Genomic DNA, 20,958 nt, shown 5'->3' on the forward strand with positions numbered 1-20,958 from the left:
CTTTTCCCCAGTCTCCTCCCCCGGCCCCTCCCCCGCTTTCCTTCTCCTTTCCCTTCTCTTTTTCTTCCTCCTTCTCCTTTTCCACAAACCATGTCGCTCCTAGTTTCTGGATCTTTTGCTAGGAGGCTCCTGAGAAGAACAGCGATGACGTCCAAAGGGACGAGATCCCTTGCTGAGTTGGTTAGAGCACGTAGGCTCAATTTCTGTGTGACTCAACTACCTCTCCCTCTTGTCCACAGCTGAGAGGCAGCTCTTCAAATACATCCTGGGACATAGGGGTCTGGGTAAAAATACAGTCAGCCTGTCTGGGTGCGGTGGCTCACGCCTGTAATCCCAGCACTTTGGGAAGCCAAGACGGGCAGATCACGAGGTCAGGAGATCGAGACTATCCTGGCCAACATGGTGAAACCCCGTCTCTACTAAAATACAAAAAAATTAGCCGGGCGTGGTGGCGTGCGCCTGTAGTCCCAGCTACTCGGGAGGCTGAGGCAGGAGAATCACCTGAACCCAATAGGCGGAGGTTGCAGTGAGCCGAGATCGTGCCACTGCACTCCAGCTGGGCGACAGAGCAAGACATCGTCTCAAAACAACAACAACAACAATCAGCCTAACCGCCCTGGCCTTCTGAAGCCCCCCAAGAAATAGTTTCTGGCAGCATCATCCTCCTCCATAAAGAACCCCATGACTGTTACAGGTGCACATAGGCACCTAGAATTTCTCAGAAACTTCTACTCCAAACTTGATCATCTAGTTCTAGCGGGTGTTAGATCACTAATCACACTGCTAGTAGACATACATATGAGTCCCAGTGTCACTGGGGCAGTTCTGGCGGTAGTTCGGTAAATCAGGTCAGAGAGCATTTTGTTTTATTTGTTTAATTTTTTTTTTTTTTTTTGAGACAGAATTTCATTCTTGTTGCCCAGGCTGGAGTGCAATGGTGCAATCTCGGGCTCACTGCAACCTCCACCTCCCAGGTTCACATGATTCTTCTGCCTCAGCCTCCCTAGTAGCTGGGATTACAGGTGTGTGCTACCACACCTAGCCAGGTGTAATTTTAGTAGAGATGGGGTTTCACCATGTTGGGCTGGTCCCAAACTCCTGACCTCAAGTGATCCACCCGCCTTGGCCTCCCAAAGTGCTGTGATTACAGGCATGAGCCACTGTGCCTGGCCAGCAGAGCATTTTAGGTTGTTAGAGTGGGGCCTCTTTGCCCACCACACAAGAACACTCTACCCCTGCCATCCACCCACCCATGATGGTGCTACTACTGTCTTCCCTTTCCAGGGGAAAAGTGTGAACTTGAAACTCTGAGGGTTACAGAGCCCATCCCAAGCCCTGCCTTAGGTCCCATTTCTCTTAGAATCACTGTGACCCACCAGGAAACTTCCTAGCCCCTCAGAGAAAACTCCCTTCCAAAAACAACAGGATGACCAACATAAAGAAGAACTATTTATTATTAGAGAAAGTCCAGAGTCCAGAAAAGGAAGGCTGAATCTATAGTGGAGAGACAGAGACAATACCCCAGAGGGTTGCAGGGTCAAGAGGAAGAAGGAGCCCCTGCATCCAGGCAACATGTCTAGGCGGCAGTGGCAAAGCCCACCCTGTTGTTGCCCAAGTCGAAGACGGAATAGTAGGACCTGAGGAAGACATCCCCGAGGATCCACAGGGGCTGGCTGTTCTGGGAGGACAGGTAGGTGGGCTCGACTCCCACAGTGCAGTAGCCATTGTTCTGCTCAACACAGAAAGGCAGCACTCATTCATTTGTTCACACATGCCCTGCTCAGCTCTGAGCCCCAGTCTGGGAGCATAAGTGCAGAGCTGAGGGAGCCAGGGTCTCTGCCTTGAGGGCTCATAGCCAACTGAGCTACCAGAGCAGAGCTGCTGGGAGGATTTCTGGAATAGGTACATTCAGGCTGTGGTGGTCCTCAGCAGAGCCTCCTCTACCCAAGGCGGGAAACTTCTCTTCCCACAGACCTCCCTTCTGCTCCCAACTTGGAGCAGATCAGCCTGGTGGTTCAACCTTGGAGCCAAACTAACTTGGATTCAAACCTCAGCTGTGTCCCCTTGAGTCGGTTACTCAGCCTCTCCCAATCTCCAATGAGTATCTTCCTCATCAAATACTGTGACAATTAAGTGGAATCATGAGGCAAAGTGCTTTGCACAGTGATCTGCTCTAGTAAGTGCCCAGAAAAGAGCCCAGTGCCTCTCCCCACTAGAATAGTCATTGATCGTAGACGACAATCTTCTATTTCATAGCCTTGTTCCAGAGAAAGGGATTTAGAATCAATGCATGGAGTTGGAAAATGGTACAAGGCAGGAGACCCAGCATTTCCAGCTCCCCGGCCCTTACTCCCACCCCCAATCATGGTGGCTCAGCCTGCAGGGACCAGGACTTACACTGAGGATGTAGGAGGAGGGCGGCAGAGGGAACTCCACACCATTGATGATGAAGGTCAAGGTGGGCAGATTCTGGATGCTGTCACAGTTCACGAGAAACTGCAAGAGGAATAGGTCCCTGTTGGCTCGTCTTCCCCCTGATAACACCCACCAGCCCCATCATCTCAGCCCCTGGATTCCAGGCCTGAGCCCTGGACCCAAGCCCCAAGCCTGTTTTTGGGCTAGAGAATGCAACTCCCAGGGAAAGTCCTGTATAGGTCATGCTGGCATTACACCATGGACTCATAGAGTGGGTGTGATTTGGAGAGATCCCAAAGCCTCCCCACTCCTCTTGCCTCAGTTTCCCATATTAGAGCTTGAATCTCTGCTCTTTCTCTGCAAGTGCCCATATATGTGTGTGTGTGTACATACACATAAATATATATATATATAAATGGCTATATATATACACACACGCATACATACACACATGTATACACACATATATATACATACGCACAACCTCTGTTCATTCTCTGCAAGTGTCCACATATATATATATGTGTGTGTATATATACATACACATACATATAAACACACATATATATACACACATACATATATATATATATATATATATTTTTTTTTTTAATAGAGATGAGGTCTCACCATGTTGGTCAGGTTGGTCTTGAACTTCTAGCCTGAAGCAGTCCACCCATCTTGACTTCCCAAAGTGCTAGGATTATAGGCATGAGCCATGACACCTGGCCTGCAAGTGGCCTTTTAAAACAAGATCTGGCCAGGCACGGTGGCTCATGCCTGTAATCCCAATACTTTGGGAGGCCAAAGCAGGCAGATCGCTTGAATCCGGGAGTTTGAGACCAGCCTGGGTGACATGGCAAAACCCCGCTACCACCAAAAATACAAAAATTAGTTGGGCATGATGGCACATGCCTGTAGTCCCAGCTACTCAGGAGGCTGAAGTGGGAGGATTGCTTAAGCCCAGGAGGAGGAGCTTGTAGCAAACCGAGATTGTGTTACTGCGCTCCAGCCAGGGTGACAGAGACTCTGTCTCAAAACAACAACAAAAACAAAAACACATCTGCAGAATGAGCACTCCATTGGTCTCCAAAATTAAAGTGAGTGGTAGTGGAGTTGGGTTAATTAGATAAACCCTTGGCTGGACTCAGGACAGACAGGCGCAGGGGAGCATGGCCCTGTGGAGGTGAGGGAGATGTGGATAAAGGGTCAGCCCTGGTTGTTCACATACTCAGCCTCACATTCCAGTCATTTTGCTCTTATCCCAAAGTCCAGCTAGTGTTTCATCTGTTTCTTCTGAGTGACTGCAGCTCAGAAGAAATTCCTGCCTAATAGTAACTCCCACTTGCCTTCAGCACAAGCATCTGGCCCCACCTGAACAAGCCTCCAGGCCCCTAGCCTGCCCCCAGCCCCAGTTGTCCCAGGTCCTCCCACCTCCAGTGCCTTGGGCAGCTAGAAGCATGGAGGTCAAGAGTTAGACTTTTTTTTTTTTTTTTTGAGACAGTGTCTTGCTTTGTCACCCAGGCTGGAGTGCAAAGGTGAGATCATAGCTCACTGCAGCCTCCAACTCCTGGGCTCGAACAATCCTCCCATTTCAGCCTCCCAAGTAGCTGGAACTACAGGCACATGCCGCTGTACCCAGCTAATTTTTCTATCTCTTGTAGAGACAGAGTTTCGCCATGTTGCCCAGTCTGGTCTTGAACTCCTGGGCTCAAGCAATCTGCCTGCCTTGGCCTCCCGAAGTGTTGGGATTACAGGTGTGAGCCGCAGCACCCAGCTGGCTATTCTTGTGTTGCCAGGAGAAATCATGAATGCCTCCTGGGGAAGGGAACATGCCCGCCAGTCACACCTGTCCATACTCATCCTCCTGGGCCCCTGTGGCCTCCAGAAAAGCACTCATGTACTGCTGGGGCACAGTGAGCAGAGAGGTTCCTGTGTCCACGATGGCCTGGCAGCCCTCGGAGCACCAGCCAGAGGCCTGGCCGCCAATGAGGAACCTGAATGGGAAGAAAACGGGCAGCCTCAGGACTCCCCCGGTTCAGGGTGTAGGGGAGAAGGGGGCGGGCTTTCCCACCACAGCGGGACAAACAGCTATGGCTTCTTTCTTGAGGAAAGTGAGGACCCTGCAAAGATCAATCTAGCTATTCCCCTGTATCACGCCATGGGACCTATCCCTTAAAAGTGTCAAGGAAGGTTCTAAAAACAGTAAAAACCAGGACCATTGATTCATTGTAAGGACTCTAAGCAAATTAGTCACTAACCCGCCCTCAGTTCTAATCTGTGAGCCCAGGGGGTTGGACTGCAGGGTCCCTAATGCTCAGGAGCCCAAGCCCTGACCCTCCGTACGCTAAGCTGGGCTTTGTCACTCCTGCAGAGGGCAGTTGTGGCTTTGTAGGAGTAAGCCTCAGGGGTCCTCTGCCCCATCCAGAGCAGTGCCAGATGCCGGAGTGGGGGGGGGAGGTCATGGGGTTCCTGGAAGCCCACTCCAAGGAAGTGCCACATCCCTGGGGCCCACCACAGACTCACTCCTCAATGCCAATCTGCCAGTAGAGCTCCTGGGTGACAGGTGCCCAGTAGATCTGCCCAGTGTACAGGCTGCTGTCCACACCCCCGAAGATAACCGCTCCCCCGCTGGAGCCCTGCTGGCTGCAGGAGAGAAAGGGAAGGCTGTCAGGCAGTGCCGCAGAAAAGAACCTCCCTGCTGCGCAGTCACCTCCACAGAGAAATAGAGCTCCTTCCCTGCTCCAGACCCGGGCTCCCTGAGCATGGGGCTAAGTCTCCCCTCAGACCGGGATTCCCTGGGGACAGGGCTGTGTCCCTTTAGGGACTTTAGACTGGGGCTTTCTGGTTGGGCCTTGGAATTCCCAGTGCCTCAGGCTCCCAAATGATGCCAACCTCTGGGGGAGCCCTAGTGGTTGGGACCCCCACCCCATACTCTGCTCTCCTCTCCCCTCCGTTTCCTGCCTCTGGTAGACCTGTCACCGGGAGCCCCATCCAGGCCCAGCTTGTTACTTTTCTGCTAAGATTGGAGACAGATAGGGCCTTGGTGAAGGGGGTAAGGACATTCCGTGTTTGTTCCAGAGGCTTCCCTCGTAGCTGGAGTGTGTAGCTGGGTGGAGCGGCTCTGTTTACATGCAGAGGAATCATAAACAGATGCGGAGAGGGAGTTAGCAACATTAGCAACAGGGTGAGGTCCTCGAAAGTCAGATTCCCCAGATTGGTCCAATTAAGCTAACTGTCTCTAGAAAGTGGCTGCCTAATTCTGAAGAAGAACAAAGAAAAGTGGGCCAGGCACAGTGGCTCACGCCTGTAATCCTGGCACTTTGGGAGGCTGAGGCGGGTAGATCACAAAGTCAGCAGAGCGAGACCATCCTGGCTAATGTGATGAAACCCCTATCTCTAGTAAAAATACCAAAAATTAGCTGGGTGTGGTGGTGCATGCCTGTAGTCCCAGCTCCTCCAGAGGCTGAGGCAAGAGAATCACTTAAACCCAGGAGGCAGAGGTTGCAGTGAGCTGAGATTTCGCCATTACACTCCAGCCTGGGTGACAGAGCAAGACTACATCTCAAAAAAAAAAAAAAAGAAGAAAAGAGGAAGGAAGCCGGTCTCAGTGGCTCACGCCTGTAATCCTAGCACTTTGGAAGGCTGAGGTGGGTGGATCACCTGAGGTCAGGAGTTCAAGACCAGCCTGGCCATCATGGTGAAACACCATCTTTTTTAAATAAATAAATAAATAAATAAATAGATAGATAGATAGATAAATAAGAGGAAGGAAGGAAAGGAGAAAGAGAGAAAGGAAGAAAGAAAGAGAAAAAAGAAAAGTGGGTGCCAGGCTGCTCATGCCCACCCACTTCCCAACTCACTAAATGGCTGTACATGCTTGTGCTGACTGACAAGGATAAGAACCTGCTGGGGGTCTGCGGTGGACCTGGACCAGAAGACTCCAGGACCAGGCCAGAACAATAGATAAAAGGAGATGAAGCAATGAATTCCTGTGCGAAAGAGGGATACAGGTAGAAAACATTCGGTCAGAAGGAAGTGAGCAAACTGCCCCACCCGCTTCTCCAGCAGGAGGCCTGTCCAGGGGCTCTGACGATCAGTGACAAAACTCAGGTCAAAGTTCAGCCACGGTGGAAGAGATTCCGCCCAGCCGTGGAATGCAAAGAAAAGCCGGAGCAGCCTAGGGACAGGTGCAGGGGCGGGGTCTGGTGGAGTGAGTGGGAGAGGAGTCAGAAGCCCAGGGGGAAGACCCTGGAACAGGACTGACTGGAGCCGGATGCCTCCAAACCCCGAAGCATTGAGCACTGGGACTCAGTTGTCCAGGGCAGCCGGGGAGCACCCCGGGAGGTGGGGACCAGTGGGCCGGTTTCTCACTTGCTGAGGTAGAAGCTGAAGACAGGGCTGGTGAGGGCGCCCTCCTGCAACATGCCCTGCATGGCTGTGGTGGCCCCACCCATGGACAGAGCAGGGTAGGCCAGGCCCATGATGCCATCAAACTGTGCGTAGACGAAATTGGTACCGGGCTCATTCTCACTCAGGCCGAACTCCTGATTGGGGACCTGGATGCTCTGGACCTAACGGGGATACAAAAGGGGAGGTGACAAGTCTGACTTCACTCACCTCCCCCAGGTTCCCCTAGAGACTCATCAAACCTCTGTTCATCCCTTCCTCACCTCTGCCTCTTTTTGTCAGGTGTTGTAGGAGCCACCTCTCCCGAGCAGCCTTCCTTGACTGCCACAGCTCACCTCCCCACCCACCTTCTTCTTCTCTGAACTCCCAGGCCCTACACTCCTTTTTTTTTGAGACAGAGTCCCACTCTGTCACCCAGCCTGGAGTGCAGTGGCATGATCTCAGCTCACTGCAACCTCCATATCCTGGGTTCAAGCAATTCTACTGCCTCAGCCTCCTGAGGAACAGGGATTACAAGTACGTGCCACCACACCTGGCTAATTTTTTTGTAATTTTTAGTAGAGACAGGGTTTCATCACCTTGGCCAGGCTGATCTTGAACTCCTGACCTTGTGATCCACCAGCCTTGGCCTCCCAAAGTGCTGGGATTACAGGCATGAGCCACTGCGCCCAGCCGGTCCTACACTCCTTAAAGAAAAGGACCATGTCCCTCTTATTCAGAATGGTTCCCCAGTGCCTTGCACATGGTGGCCACCAGTGAGTGTTGGGAGAGTGAATGAATGGGTTCATCATGTCCTGCCCTACTGTCCTGCACACAAGGACACCAGCATTCCACCATGTTTCAGGAGGTTCCATCTAACTGTCCCCTCCTACTTATAGCTCACAGCCCCAGCCTCCACTCCCCATGCCCACTCACAGTCAGGGTGTCGTAGCCAAAGAAGCCGGTGAGGCTGCCACTGCCATACTGCAGAGAGAAGGTCTGCCCATTGCTGGAGTAGGTGGAGGATGCGCTGGGGTTGAAGCGGGAGTGACTGGCTGCAGGGGGAGTCAGGGCATGGGGAGTCAGGCCAACCGGTGCTCTCACCTCAGCCTCTCGTCAGGCTGTGCTCACATCCTAGGACCTCAGCACCCCTGATCAACGAGTCAAGGGGTGGCCAGCCAAGGCTCCCGGCCCAGGAAGGCCCATGGGAGCTGGCCAGCCTTGGTCCCAAAGCCCCTTCTGACTTACAGAATCTTGGGATGCCCCAGGACTGTGGCCTCCCTGTGGACAGGGTTGCAGAGAACCCAACTCTGAGTCCCTGGCCCTTAGTAGAGCACCTGGCTCATAGCAGTGCCAAGTAATTACTCATCAGATGAAGGAGTGAATGCGCCTGCACCACCTCCCAGCATTCCCCCAGCCCTCCAGGGCATTCCCAAGTGTCCTCCACCTTCACTCATCAAGAAGCTGGTCATAGCATAGAGTGGGGCCATCAAGGGACCCCCTTGGGCCAGAGGTGTAGGACCCAAACCTTAAGGCTTCAGCAGGAACCAGGGCAATCTTAAGAAGGCAAACACTGCCTGTCTCCCAAAGCCACTAAAGTATGGAGCCCACATCCTATATTCTGTTGTGCCTCTTGGAGACACTGAGAACTTAGCAAATAGTGGGGTGGAGCAGAATAGAATGGAGTAGAATGGAGTGGGATGAAATGGACTGGAAATTAGTCACATGGAATGGAATAGCACTCCCCAGAGTGAACAGAATGGGGAGAGTGGAATAAAAGGGAGTTGGGGGTTAGGGGCTGGCATAAGCAAAAGGATACATATTGGTCAGCAGGGAAGGCAAAGGGGCCCTCCAATTGCAGGACCAGCATCTTTCCTGTGGCTTGGGTATGCTGTGTGGCCCTGCACAGGTTCCTGGTCCTCCCCAGGACTGAGTTTCCCTCAGTCCTGAGCTCCCTGTGGAAACTTGGCCCTTCCCAGAACCCTTTCTCAGTGCCTTGCCCTGCCCATCGCCCCTCTCTGCCCAGCCCAGCACTCACTGCAGGCCTGGCTCTGGCAGTAGACAGAGGGCACCCACAAGTTGGAAGAGCCGGTGTCAAAAAGGACCAGGAAGTTCTGGGGTGGAGTCCCAATGCTGATCTCACCAAAGTAGGCAGCCTGGGGGCCATGGAGCAAGCTGTTAGTTCCAGAGGGATCCAGGGGGCCTCAGGCTTTTCCATGGGCAGAGTAGTGAAGGGACCTGCCCCTTCCCTCCAGCCCACACCAGAGAGAAGGCTACCCCCAGGAAGGTTCAGACTCACATCCATGTAGTCCATGGGCTCGTAGGACACGCTGAGGTCACTAACGCGGTACTTCCGAGCAGGATCATGCTTGTGGGTCTTCAAGAACTCCCACAGCAAGCCCTTCTCCTTCATGGTCTCACGGATAGACTTAAATTTCTTCAGGGGCACTCTACAGAAGGGTTGTGTAGAGAACACTCTACAGAAGGCCTGCCCTCCTCCCTCTCTTCCCAGTCCTCTCTTTCTCTCTCTCCATCTCTAACTGCATGCTTTAACCTGCCTGCCACTCTGTTCCCCCTTGTCTGTGTGTGTGTGTGTCTTTCTCTCTCCTTCTCCCTGTCTCTCAGCCTTTTTCTCTCTGTCTCTCTCTGTGTTTCTTCCTCCATTTGCCTCTTCATCTCTTTTTTCCAAAGCTCTTTTCAGCACTTGCTCTAAGATTCAGTAAACCATTCATTTCACCCATGCATGCCCTCCTCATCCCATCTCAAGGGTCCTCCGAACTCCCTGACCCTTTGCTGTCAAATATACCATAGATTCCTCCTCAGGAAAGGAATAGGGACTTTAGGCATTACCCTTTGCAGGATATGTAAATATTTTTTTTGAGATGGAGTTTCGCTCTTGTCACCCAGGCTGAAGTGCAATGGCACGATCTCGGCTCACTGCACCCTCTGCCTTCTGGGTTCAAACGATTCTTCTGCCTCAGCCTCCCAAGTAGCTGGAATTACAGGCACCCGCCACCATGCCTGGTTAATTTTTTGTAGAGATGGAGTTTCACTATGTTGGCCAAGCTGATCTTGAACCCCTGACCTTGTGATCTGCCTGTCTCGGCCTCCCAAAGTGCTGGCATTGCAGGCATGAGCCGCCATGCCCAGCCCAGGATATGTACATTTTTAAGAGATTTCAGAGGTGGCACAGTTCACCCCAGAGTTCCTTCCTGTGGTGGCCCTCAGGCACCTGGCCCCAGCTGGATGTGACAGAGCATGGAGCAAGGGGAACAGCACGGGCTGGGACTCAGGACATAGGGTCCTAGTTCTGTCTCTGCTGCTAATTGCATGGCCTAGGTCCCTTCACTCTTGTTCTCAGGATGCCAGGACCATGGGGAAGTTGACCTGGGTGGTGTGGAGCACAGATCAGCTCTGGGATTGAAACTTACAAATCACGGTTTCTGCCCCTTCCTATGGGCTCAGTCACCCCCCTTGGCTCTCTTCTTCCCAGACTTGCTTGCTGCCATTGCCTGGGAATCTCTAGGGGTTCACTCTGGCCTTGCTCTAGGCTCCAGAATTCCTGCTTAATCCCCATTTCCTGGGCACTCTGCGTTCTCCAGAAATTCTCTGCTAAACCCCTCCACCCCTCAGGAAGTACTCTTGGATAGAGAAATAACAGACAAGATGGCAGACTGGGAGCCTTCCTGATGGCCTGTGAGCCATGCCATCTACTCCAGAGTTTTCTCCTGACCCCTCAGGGTATAGAAATTTATATTTACTGGTGTTTCTGCTTGGATGATTTTGCCAGTAAATTTTTGGCCTTAAGGCAATTTTTAGAAAGGATTCTGGATAAGATATTCCTTATCCAGAAAGGATTGCTCCCTTCTGCAGGAAGAATCCACACCTGCCATATATACTGCTTGGGCGGTAGTCACCCCTACCGTCTCTGTTTTGGGTCTATCTTTTCCTCATCAGATAGGGGAATGGATTAGGCTTTTCCCTTTGATGGGAAGTTTCCTGAAGGCAGGGGCTGTGTCTTCTTCCCCCCATGTGTCCTGTCCAACATTAGCAAAGGAAGGCTTCCCTTCCCCTAGCAGAAATCCTGGAATAAAGACAGGTAGGGTGTCCCCTGGTGCAGCTGTCCTTTGCAGGGCATAGGCTCCCACCCAGTTTCCCTGTACAAGCAGTCAGGTCCCAGACTCACTTGACCACAGTCGCCTCCAAGAGTTGGAGGCAGACGAAGGCCACAACCATCCACTTCATGATGCTGGTCCCCAACTGGCTGTAGAGGAAGAGCCACTCCGAGTTCTGCAGTCGCAGTGGAGTGAAGACCTGGGCACTCCTTCCTCTTTTATACCCCCAGGATCTAGCCTAGTCACTGCATCCCTGCCCTGGGTGTACCCTCTGCTTTGTGTATCAACTGTTTCTGTGTATTTTTCCTTCTTGTGAGTGGCCGCAACAGACTTTCATCTTATTGACTTTTTAATTCAAGCATCAGAGGCCAGGGGTGCAAGCGATAAGAGAGAAAGTTGCTGTAAGATGGAGTGGCGAAGATTACGACTTGTCCCCAGACCAGAGGCATAATGTGTGCATTTGGGGACGAGGGCCAGAAAAAGGTAGAGGCAGAGTGCCGACATAGATAGGATCTATAGGCAGGGTTTCTCAACCTCAGTGCTGTTGACATTTTGGAACAAATAGCTCATTGTCTTGGGTCCCGTCCTGCTTACTGTAGAATGTTTAGCAGCATCCCTGGCCTCTACCCACTCCATGCCAGGAGCAGTCCACCCATTGTGCCAAGCACAAATATCTTCAGGCACTGATAAATGTCTTCTGGATGGGCAAAATCGTTGAGAACTGCTGGTCTATAGGTTACGTACTTGGAGCTTTGACTCAAGGCAGCACCCTCAGACCCTCAGGGGAGGAGATAGGGGTGTCGGGGGGTCAGGAGGTCAGTAGCTAGGATGCTGGTTCTGATGATGGTGGTGGTGAGGGTGGTGCTGATGGCGGTGTCTGGAGTGCTGGTGCTGGTGGTGGGGCTGGGATGACAATGGCTGAAGTCTGCTATTTGAGGAGCTTCAGAAGCTTTCAAGGTCAAACAGGACATTTGGAGAAATGCGTGTCATAATTTAGCAAGTGCTCAGGACACAGTCATAGAGAAAGCCACACCAGCTTCTGGTTGTGCCTCTTGTACCAGCCTGGATCAGAGGCCTGGAGCAGGGGCATATGGAGAGGGACAGGCCTCTGCCCTGCTGCTGTTCCTCGTTGTCTCTTCTGCCCCACTGTGTCCCTACCTCTGGCTTCAGTTCTCCTAAAGTGCCTATGTCTCCCATGACCCACTCCCAAGCCCTTGTGCAGCCCCCAAGTCTGATTTGTCAGTTCCTCTATCCCTCATCCCCAGCCCTCACCCCTCCTCCCACCTCCCCAACTCCCCACCCCACTTCCCAGCTACCAGCTTCCCATTGCCTGAGGTGACCTGGAGCTGGCCTAGTGCCTGCTCACCTGGCCCAGGACAGCTCTCCATTTTGGAGTGAGTGGAAAAAAATCCCCATGCCAATAGCCTCTCTGTCACCTTGTACCCCACACTCAGGGCTCCAAGCAGATTTGTCAGGTCCTCAGGCCCCAGGCAGAAGGCCAGGACCAGATCTGCTAAACACTGATATCATCCAGCCAGTGGGGGATTTTCCACCCTGGCCACTGCTACCCACTGCCCAGCCAGATCCCTGGAGCTTCCCCAAGCTTCATGAGGGGGGAGAGGAGGGAGGACTAGAAGTCAGACCTACCTGATGGTGTCGCAAGCCAACTCAGCTCCCATTCCTCCCTGCGGTCCCCAGAGGTACATTGGACTCTGAGGTGAAAGGCAAGATAGGAAGTGCCTTCCCTGGAGTTGAGGGGAATATGCATATTTGGAAGAGCAGATAAATAAAAGTTACAAGGATTAGCCAGGTACAGTGGCTCATGCCTGTAATCCTAGCACTTTGAGAGGCCAAGGTGGGCGGATCATGAGGTCAGGAGTTCGAGACCAGCCTGACCAACATGATGAAACCCTGTCTCTACTAAAAATACAAAAATTAGCTGGGTGTGGTGGTGCGCACCTATAATCCCAGCTACTCAGGAGGCTGAGGCAGAAGAATGACTTGAACCTGGGAGGTGGAGATTGCAGTGAACCAAAATTGTGCCACTGCACTCCATCCTCAGTGACAGATTGAGACTTTGTCTCAAAAAGAAAAGAAAAGAAAAGAAAGTTATAAGATCATTGGAATCTAGCCAAATCCTGTAATATGGCAGAACTCATGGGATCCCCTAAGTCGTGTGAGGCACCCAGATTCCCCAACATGGGCTTTAGGGTCCCTTTTCTTATCTGGTAGGCTGCTGCCAGCCTAACCTTCCTGAAACACCCAAGTCACACCAAATCCCTTCACAGCATCCCTGACCAACTGCAACAAGCTAGGGCATCCCTGCTTGGCTGCTAGGCCCTGGGGGTCTACAGCCCCTGCCTGCCCAGTTGATCTTCTGATAGCTCAGTCAGTTTCCTCAGAATCTCAAACATCCCAAGTCCTCTCCTGCCTGTGGTCTGCCCTGCCTGCCGCGCCCCCCCCCCACCCGACCACATATCTGAAAAACTCACTTTTCTCCCTGCTACATGTCAAATTCTGCTCTCCCTCAAGGCCTCTCCTCCAAGAATCAGAGGCTGGCAGTGCCCGAGGACACCATAGAAGTCATCCAGGGACCCCTCCAGCAGAGTACAGAAGCCCCAGGATACCTGACCTGCTGGCTTTCACCCAAGTTCTACCCCTAAATGCTATACACCCAGCTTGTGCCCTCCCCTTAGTACTGGATCTCACACTGTCTGGGATTGGTCTCCAGGTGTTTCCCAGGGCCATGTTTTTTTTCTCCACAGACTAGACGCTCCCAGAAAGCAAAGCCCAAAGTTTCTGCATCTCCGTGCCTGACTCAGAGCTCAGGAAATCCTGAACAATAGAGCTCAGGAGATTGTCTCACTGGGGCTTAGTTCTAGCTCCCACAGCCCATTGTCCCAGGGCTCTGATTGCTAGCCTACACCCCCAGGGGATTTTGTCAAATTCCAAGGCCTCAGATCCCCTCATGGTGGTGGTGCCCCAGGAAGGAGGCTTTTCTTGTGGGCTTCTAGTCTTATTTCTTTTAAACATCACTTGCATCAAAACTCATCAGAAGCCCACCGCTGACTAAATAAAACTCAAACTCGTTATCCTGGCATTCAGGACATTCTCAGTTTCCCACGTTTCCAAAATCATCTTCTACAACTAACCCGCATATGCACTTTGCTTTTCCCCCATGATGCTTATTACTTTCTCACCTCCGTGCCTTTATCCATGCTATGCTCTCCATCTGAAATACCCTTCCCAAGCATAGACACCTGCAAAATTTCCTCATCCATCAAGACCCAGCACGAATGCCACAAAATCTTCTCTGTTGAGCCCAGCTACTCTCAAACTGATTGTTGATTGTGGAGAATTTTGCTTTTGTTCTCTTAAGGTACTTATTTCATGCCATCTTATATCCCAGTGACTTGCCCAAAATCTTATAGCTTTTAACTGAAAGAGGTTTCTTCCTACACATGGTCTCTTCAGTATCACAAACTCATCTTTCAGAAGGTCTACAGAAATGACAAAATGGCAATAGGAATGGGAATGTCTCTAGAAGAGGGGGCAACTCCATAGCATGCACACTGTCACTACTCATTCTTCACCATTGGCAGACATCACTAATCAATCATATCACTCTTTCCCACAGGGCGCAGACATGGCCTTAGAATCCCTCCCTATCTAGTGCTCCCTGCAGACATTCTCAATCAATCATGACATGACAATCCCCAAGTCCCTTAATGGAGAAATTTTTTTTTTTTTTTTTTTTTTTTTTTGAGATGGAGTCTTGCTCTGTCACCAGGCTGGAATGCAGTGGTGCAATCTCAGCTCACTGCAACCTCCATCTCCTGGGTTCAAGCGGTTCTTCTGCCTCAGCCTCCCGAGTAGCTGGGACCACAGGTGCGTGCCACCACACCAGGCTAATTTTTGTATTTTTAGTAGAGACAGGGTTTCACCATGTTGGCCAGGATGGTCTCAATCCCTTGACCTCGTGATCCACCCACCTCAGCCTCCCAATGTGCTGGGATTACAGGCGTGAGCCACCGCGCCTGAGCCACCAATGGAGGGATTTTTTTTTTTTAATTTGCATACTAGGCTGGGCACAGTGGCTCACACCTGTAATCCCAGCACTTTGGGAGACCAGCATGGCCAACATGGTAAAAACCCCATCTCTACTAAAAATACAAAAATTAACCAGGCATGGTGGCAGGCACCTGTAATCCCAGCTACTCAGGAAACTGAGGCAGGAGAATCACTCGAACCCAGGAGGAGGAGGTTGCGGTGAGCTGAGATCGTGCCACTGTACTCCAGCCTGGGCAAAAGAGCAAGACTCCGTTTCAGTAAATAAATAAATAAATAAAACAAAATTCTGCATACTAAATTATATTTAAAATTCTACACACAGATCACTTTTTAAAAATCAAGGCAACTCAAAATTGCAACTATTTGTGCCCTTCTAAATTATCTTCCAGCTCTTACTGTGCACGCTGAGATTTTAACATAGCTGTGACCATTGTGTAAAGCCAACTTCTGTTCCGCTCCTCTCTCTCTGGATTACCGCATATACATGTTTCCATGCATTAAGATAGGCCACATTTGTACCACTTTCAGTGGCCACACAGTGCTCTATCATCTTGGTAGCTAAGATTACTTGGTCCTATTCATTTGGGTTATTTCTAGTTTTTCACTGCTATCAATAGCCCTTGGGCTCACAAACTAAAAATCATCCAAAGGAGTGGAATAGTGAGCCCTCCATTCTCAGAGTCACTCAGCAGAGGTTAAAGGAGCACCTTTTAAGGAATACTAGTAGTGGGGTCTCTTGCAGAGGGTGTGAGATTGGGCCTGGGATCTGAGTTTTCCCTGTGTACTCTAACCCCAGAGCTTGTTGCCTTAGCTCAGGAGACAAGTGATCTATAAACCTCCAGTCTTTGGCAGCTGTCTACATAAATCTTCAGGTACAATTTCAGCTTTTGCCTTGGTTTTGTAGTTTTTTTCCTTAAAGATTGTATGTGTCTTTTATACTTACACCATTAGTTCAACCAAACCTATTGGGGACATATTGGACTTGAGGTTTGCTTTTCCCAAGTTCAAAAATGTATGCTTTTTGATTTTTATTTTGACAAAATTCTAGACTTAAAGAAAAGTTGTAAACATAGTTCAGAGAGTGTGCACATATTTTTCATCCAACATCCCCTAGTGTCCACATCTTACATAAATAACCATAGTATAATTAGCAAACCCAGGAAATTAACCCCAACACAATACTTTTTTTTTCTGGATCACTTTTTTCTTTTTAAATTGAGACTGAGTTTTGTTCTTGTTTCCCAGGCTGGAGGGCATGCAATGGCATGATCTCGGCTCACCGAAACCTCTGCTGACCAGGTTCAAGCAATTCTCCTGCCTCAGCCTCCCAAGTAGCTGGGATTACAGGCATGCACCACCAAGCCCAGCTAATTTTTGTATTTTAATCAGAGATGGGGTTTCTCCATGTTGATAAGGCTGGTCTCGAACTCCTGACCTCAGGCGATCCACCCGCCTCGGCCTTCCAAAGTGCTGGGATTACAGGTGTGAGCCACCGCACCCGGCTCAATATAATAATATTAGCATTTTATAGACCTTATTTAAATTTCTGCCGTTTCCCCACTCCTATCCTCTTTCTGGTCCAGGATCTGGTCTAAGGTGCTACATGGCATTTAGTTTTCTTTTTATCTTTTATTTATGTATTTATTTTTGAGTCAAGGTCTCACTCTGTATTCCAGGTTGGGGTACAGTGGTGCAATCATGGCTCACTGCAGCCTCAATCCTGGGTTTAAGTGATCCTCCCACCTTAGTGTCCCAAGAAGCTGGTGCATACCACCATGCCTAGAGCATTAAAAAAAAAATTTTTTTTTTTTTTTTTTGCTGGGTTCAGTGGCTCTTACCTGTAATCTCAGCACTTTGGGAGGCTGAGGCATGTGGATCACCTGAGGTCAGGAGTTCAAGACCACCCTGGCTAACATGGTGAAACATTGTCTCTACTAAAAATACGAAAAATTAGTTGGTCGTGGTGTGCACCTGTAATCCCAGCTACTCAGGAGGCTGAAGCAGGAGAATCGCTTGAACTTGGGAGGTAGAGGTTGCAGTGAACCAAGATGGCACCATTGTACTCCAGCCTGGGCAACAAGAGTGAAACTCCATCTCTGGGAAAAAAAGGAAAAATTTTAGCTAGGCATGCTGTGTTATGCCTATAATCCCAATACTTTGTACCTTGGGAGGCAAATGATCTATCTCTAGATGGATCTAGATAGGAGGCAAGACTCTATCTCTAAAATTAAATTAAATTAAAAATTTATATAGAGATGGGGTCTGGCTATGTTGCCCAGGCTGGTCTCAAACTCCTGGCCTCAAGTGATCCTACCACCTCGTGATCCCAAAGTACTGGGATTGCAGGCATGAGTCACTGGGCCTGAACTAATCTTGCTAATTTAAAGAGTACTGATCAGTTATTTTGTAGAATGCCTCTCAATTTAGGTTACTCTCATGTGTTCTCACATGAGATCGAGGGCATGCATTTTGGGAAGTATGCCATAGAGATGTGCCTTTTGCAGTGCACCGTACCAGGGCGTACATGATACTGACATGTCTTATTGCTGCTAACTTAACCTGGATCACGTGGTAAGGTGAGGTCTACCAGATTTCTCTGCAGTAAAGTTACCATTTTCCCACTGGTAATGATTAAGTACCTTCTGGAGAGATACTTTGAAGCTAAGCAAGTATCCTGTTTCTCATCATTCTGCCCACTAATTTTTAACATCCATTAAAGGTTCGTGCCTGCAATAGTCATTACAGTGGTGTTGGTGATTTTTCTATTTCCATAAATCCTTCTACATTTATTAATTAGGATTCTACTGTAAGGAAGAATGGAACCCAGGGTTTTAAAATGGGCTCTTACTCCCCTGCCAAAATATTCCATCACTGTGTCAGGCAGGCTGGTTTATATGGGTTTAATCTTGCAGTTCTCACAACAGTCACACAATAGGTTACCTTACCCCCATTCTACAGAGGAGTCCATTTTATCTGTCTGTGTCTCAAACATCTGAAAATAGATCTCTGTATTTCTAAATGGATGAACAGACAGATTATTTTTTCTCTGGACTTTGATTAACACACCTTTGCTTGCAGAGGACTGATTGCTTGTCTGGTTTGGTGGAAAGGAGGATGTACTGGGTGGATTTCATAGAGCAGCCCAGCTGCAGGAAGGGGAGGGATAGGGTGAAGCCTTAGGATCAGCTAGAATCTGAGATGCAAACACTACTGGGACACTTTCTCCATTTCTCATCCCTGCTTCTCTTTGCTTTGCCCTCTCTCCTTTCTCCCTTTCCCCCCTGCAGGCTGGCTTTTTCCATGTAACTGACAAACAGCAGCTGAGTCTTACATTTCAGAGCAAGAATTAACCCAAAATTCCCAGGGAAGTTCTCTGATTGGCCCATCTTGGGTTGGGTGTCCTCTCCTGAATCAATCAACTATGGCCAGCAGGTAGGATCAAGTAAGAATGTGGTGGTTCCCTTAGGAAGCATTTTGAAGAGCATGGACAGGAGGAGTTCCCAGAAGAAGTAAGGGATGTTTCTCGGAAAATAGTATCGGATATATCCACATAGATTTATTTCTGATGACTTGTGAACTCTATTTGGATTCTTCACTCACTCCTCTTTGCACATATTAAAGGATGTGATGTATGACATGCAATTAACTTGACCTTAGAAGACCAATCTCCACCACTAATGAACGTTTGACCCTGACAATTCACTTACCCTTTCTGAGCCTGAGTTTCCTTGACTGCAGAGTGGAATAATATCTACTCTGCAGGCTTGCTATAACGATTCAATAAGGTGCTGGTTATGAACGTGCCAACACAGAGCTGGCCCTCACTATCAGCTGAGTATGACTCTTTCTTTAAATTGGACAGGGGCTAGAGGAAGGGCATGAAAAGAAAAAAAGGACTATTTTTTTTTTTGAGACAGAATCTCGCAGTGTCACCCAGGCTGGAGTGCAATGGCACAATCTCAGCCCACTGCAACCTCTGCCTCCTGGGTTCAAGCGATTCTCCTGCTCAGCCTCCCGAGTAGCTGAGATTACAGGCACCGGCCACCATGCCCAGCTAATTTTGTGTATTTTTAGTAGAGACAGGCTTTCACCAGGTTGACCAGGCTTGTCTTGAACTCCTGACTTTGTGATTCACCCACGTCAGCCTCCCAAAGTGCTGGGATTATCAGGCATGAGCCACTGTGCCTGGCCGGAAAAAGGATCTTTGGGGAGTGCTGATAACATCCTGTTTTGTGATCTGTGTACCAGCTGTGTGGGTATGTTCAGTTTGTGAGAAGTCAGTGAGCTGTACTCTTGATAGATGTGAGCCGAGATTGCGCCACTGCACTCCAGCCTGACAACAGAACGATACTCCATCTCAAAACAGTCTCACTCTGTCGCCCAGGCTGGAGTGCAGTGGCATGATCTGGGTTCACTGCAACTTCTGCCTCCCGGCTTCAAAGAATTCTCATGCCTCAGCCTCCCGAGTAACTGGGACCACAGGCGCATGCCACCGCACCCAGATAACTTTTATATTTTTAGTAGAGACGGGGTTTCGCCGTGTTGGCCAGGCTGGTCTTGAACTCCTGACCCCAAGTGATCTGCCCACCTCAGCCTCCCAAAGTGCTAGGATTACAGGTGTGAGCCACCATGCTAGGCCAAAATCACATTTTAAAAAGAAGGTCATGCTGGGCGCGATAGCGTGTGCCTGTAGTACCAGCTACTCGGGAGGCTGAGGTGGGAGGATCACTTGAGCCCAGGAGTTCTGGGCTGTAGTGCGCTATGCTGATCGAGTGTCCGCACTAAGTTCGGCATCATTATGGTGACCTCCCAGGAGTGGGGGACCACCAGGTTGCCTAAGGAGACGTGAAATGAACCAGGTTGGAAACGGAGCAGGTCAAAACTCCCGTGCTGATCAGTAATGGGATCGCACCTGTGAAAAGCCACTGCACTCCAGCCTGGGCAACATAGCGAGATTCTGTCTCAAATAAATAAATAAATAAATAAGATCAGAACAAAGGTCTCTGAGGATAAATAAATAAGTAAATAAATAAATAAAATAAGAAGAAGGAGGACAAAGGAGAAAAGAAAGGAGACAGAACACTAGTCCTCAGAGAACCCCAAAGGCAACGAGGGAAGGCAGTCCTTGCTCTCAGGGAGTCCTGGGCTGCTGGGGAGACTATGCATACACCCGTCATAACATAGCCCACAGTGGCAAAGATGCAGAGGAGTTCAGGTGAAACAGGGATGAGGGACCTCCTTTGAATAGCCATGTTTTTATCGTAATACGTTTTAGCAGACATATGTAACAGGGGCATCCCACCTGTGATTGCATGGCCATAATGGGTTAAAAACAAAGTGGCCTGCCAATAACCCTGGCACTTGCAGGGCTCCGGTGGGCCTTGCCTGTGCACAGCTGGCTGTTCATGTTCCCAAAGGCGACTTCCCCTGCAGTAACTGCTTCCTGTGGACTATGAAACCAAAGACACAGACTCGGGAGGAGGCAGCTGCTGGGTGAACAGACCCCAATTTCGGGAGCCCATTCTCTGAATCAACCCAGCAGGCCTGGCCCACTTTGTCACCCTCCTGCTCCTCTTGTACCTGCACAGTCCCTGGCTGTGGGACTGTGATCAGAAGATTCGGTTCAGAGATAGATCAACCATGGAGGAGTGGAGGAGGAAGCTTCTGGGCAGGGTTCTCTCACTTGCTGAGATAGAAACTGACCACCACTCTGAGATCAGGTTCCACTTAACAAGGCCATCCATGACTGCAGTGGCCCCAGCTGCAGAGACAGGTGGATAGGACAGCCCCGTTATCCCATCAAAGGGAAGGCTTTTGAAGGTGGTATCCGGCTCCCTCTGGCTTAAGCCATATTCCTGGTTGGCGATGGCCAAGTCCAGATCTGCCCACCTGGAGGAGGGAATCCACTGGGGGTGGCCCTCAGGAGAATCAGGGCGTCACAGCCTCCCTCAGCAGGAATGAAGCTGGA

At 50.0% G+C, this 20,958-nt stretch overlaps 1 protein-coding gene across 1 annotated transcript; it reads right to left on the bottom strand.

The window, feature by feature from the left end:
• Window positions 1-1,436: 1,436 nt before the first annotated feature.
• On the bottom strand, window positions 1,437-11,112 carry PGC (progastricsin). The gene is made up of 9 exons (XM_002746527.5): window positions 10,991-11,112; window positions 9,104-9,254; window positions 8,843-8,960; window positions 7,741-7,859; window positions 6,790-6,989; window positions 4,942-5,061; window positions 4,265-4,412; window positions 2,398-2,496; window positions 1,437-1,729 (listed from the first exon to the last, which is right to left on the bottom strand). Exons 1-9 carry the CDS (start codon window positions 11,047-11,049, stop codon window positions 1,577-1,579), a joined length of 1,167 nt encoding a protein of 388 aa, XP_002746573.2. The 5' UTR covers window positions 11,050-11,112; the 3' UTR covers window positions 1,437-1,576.
• Between the last annotated feature and the right edge of the window lie 9,846 nt (window positions 11,113-20,958).

Source organism: Callithrix jacchus, chromosome 4, assembly GCF_049354715.1.
Source record: "Callithrix jacchus isolate 240 chromosome 4, calJac240_pri, whole genome shotgun sequence".
NCBI lineage: Eukaryota > Metazoa > Chordata > Mammalia > Primates > Cebidae > Callithrix > Callithrix jacchus.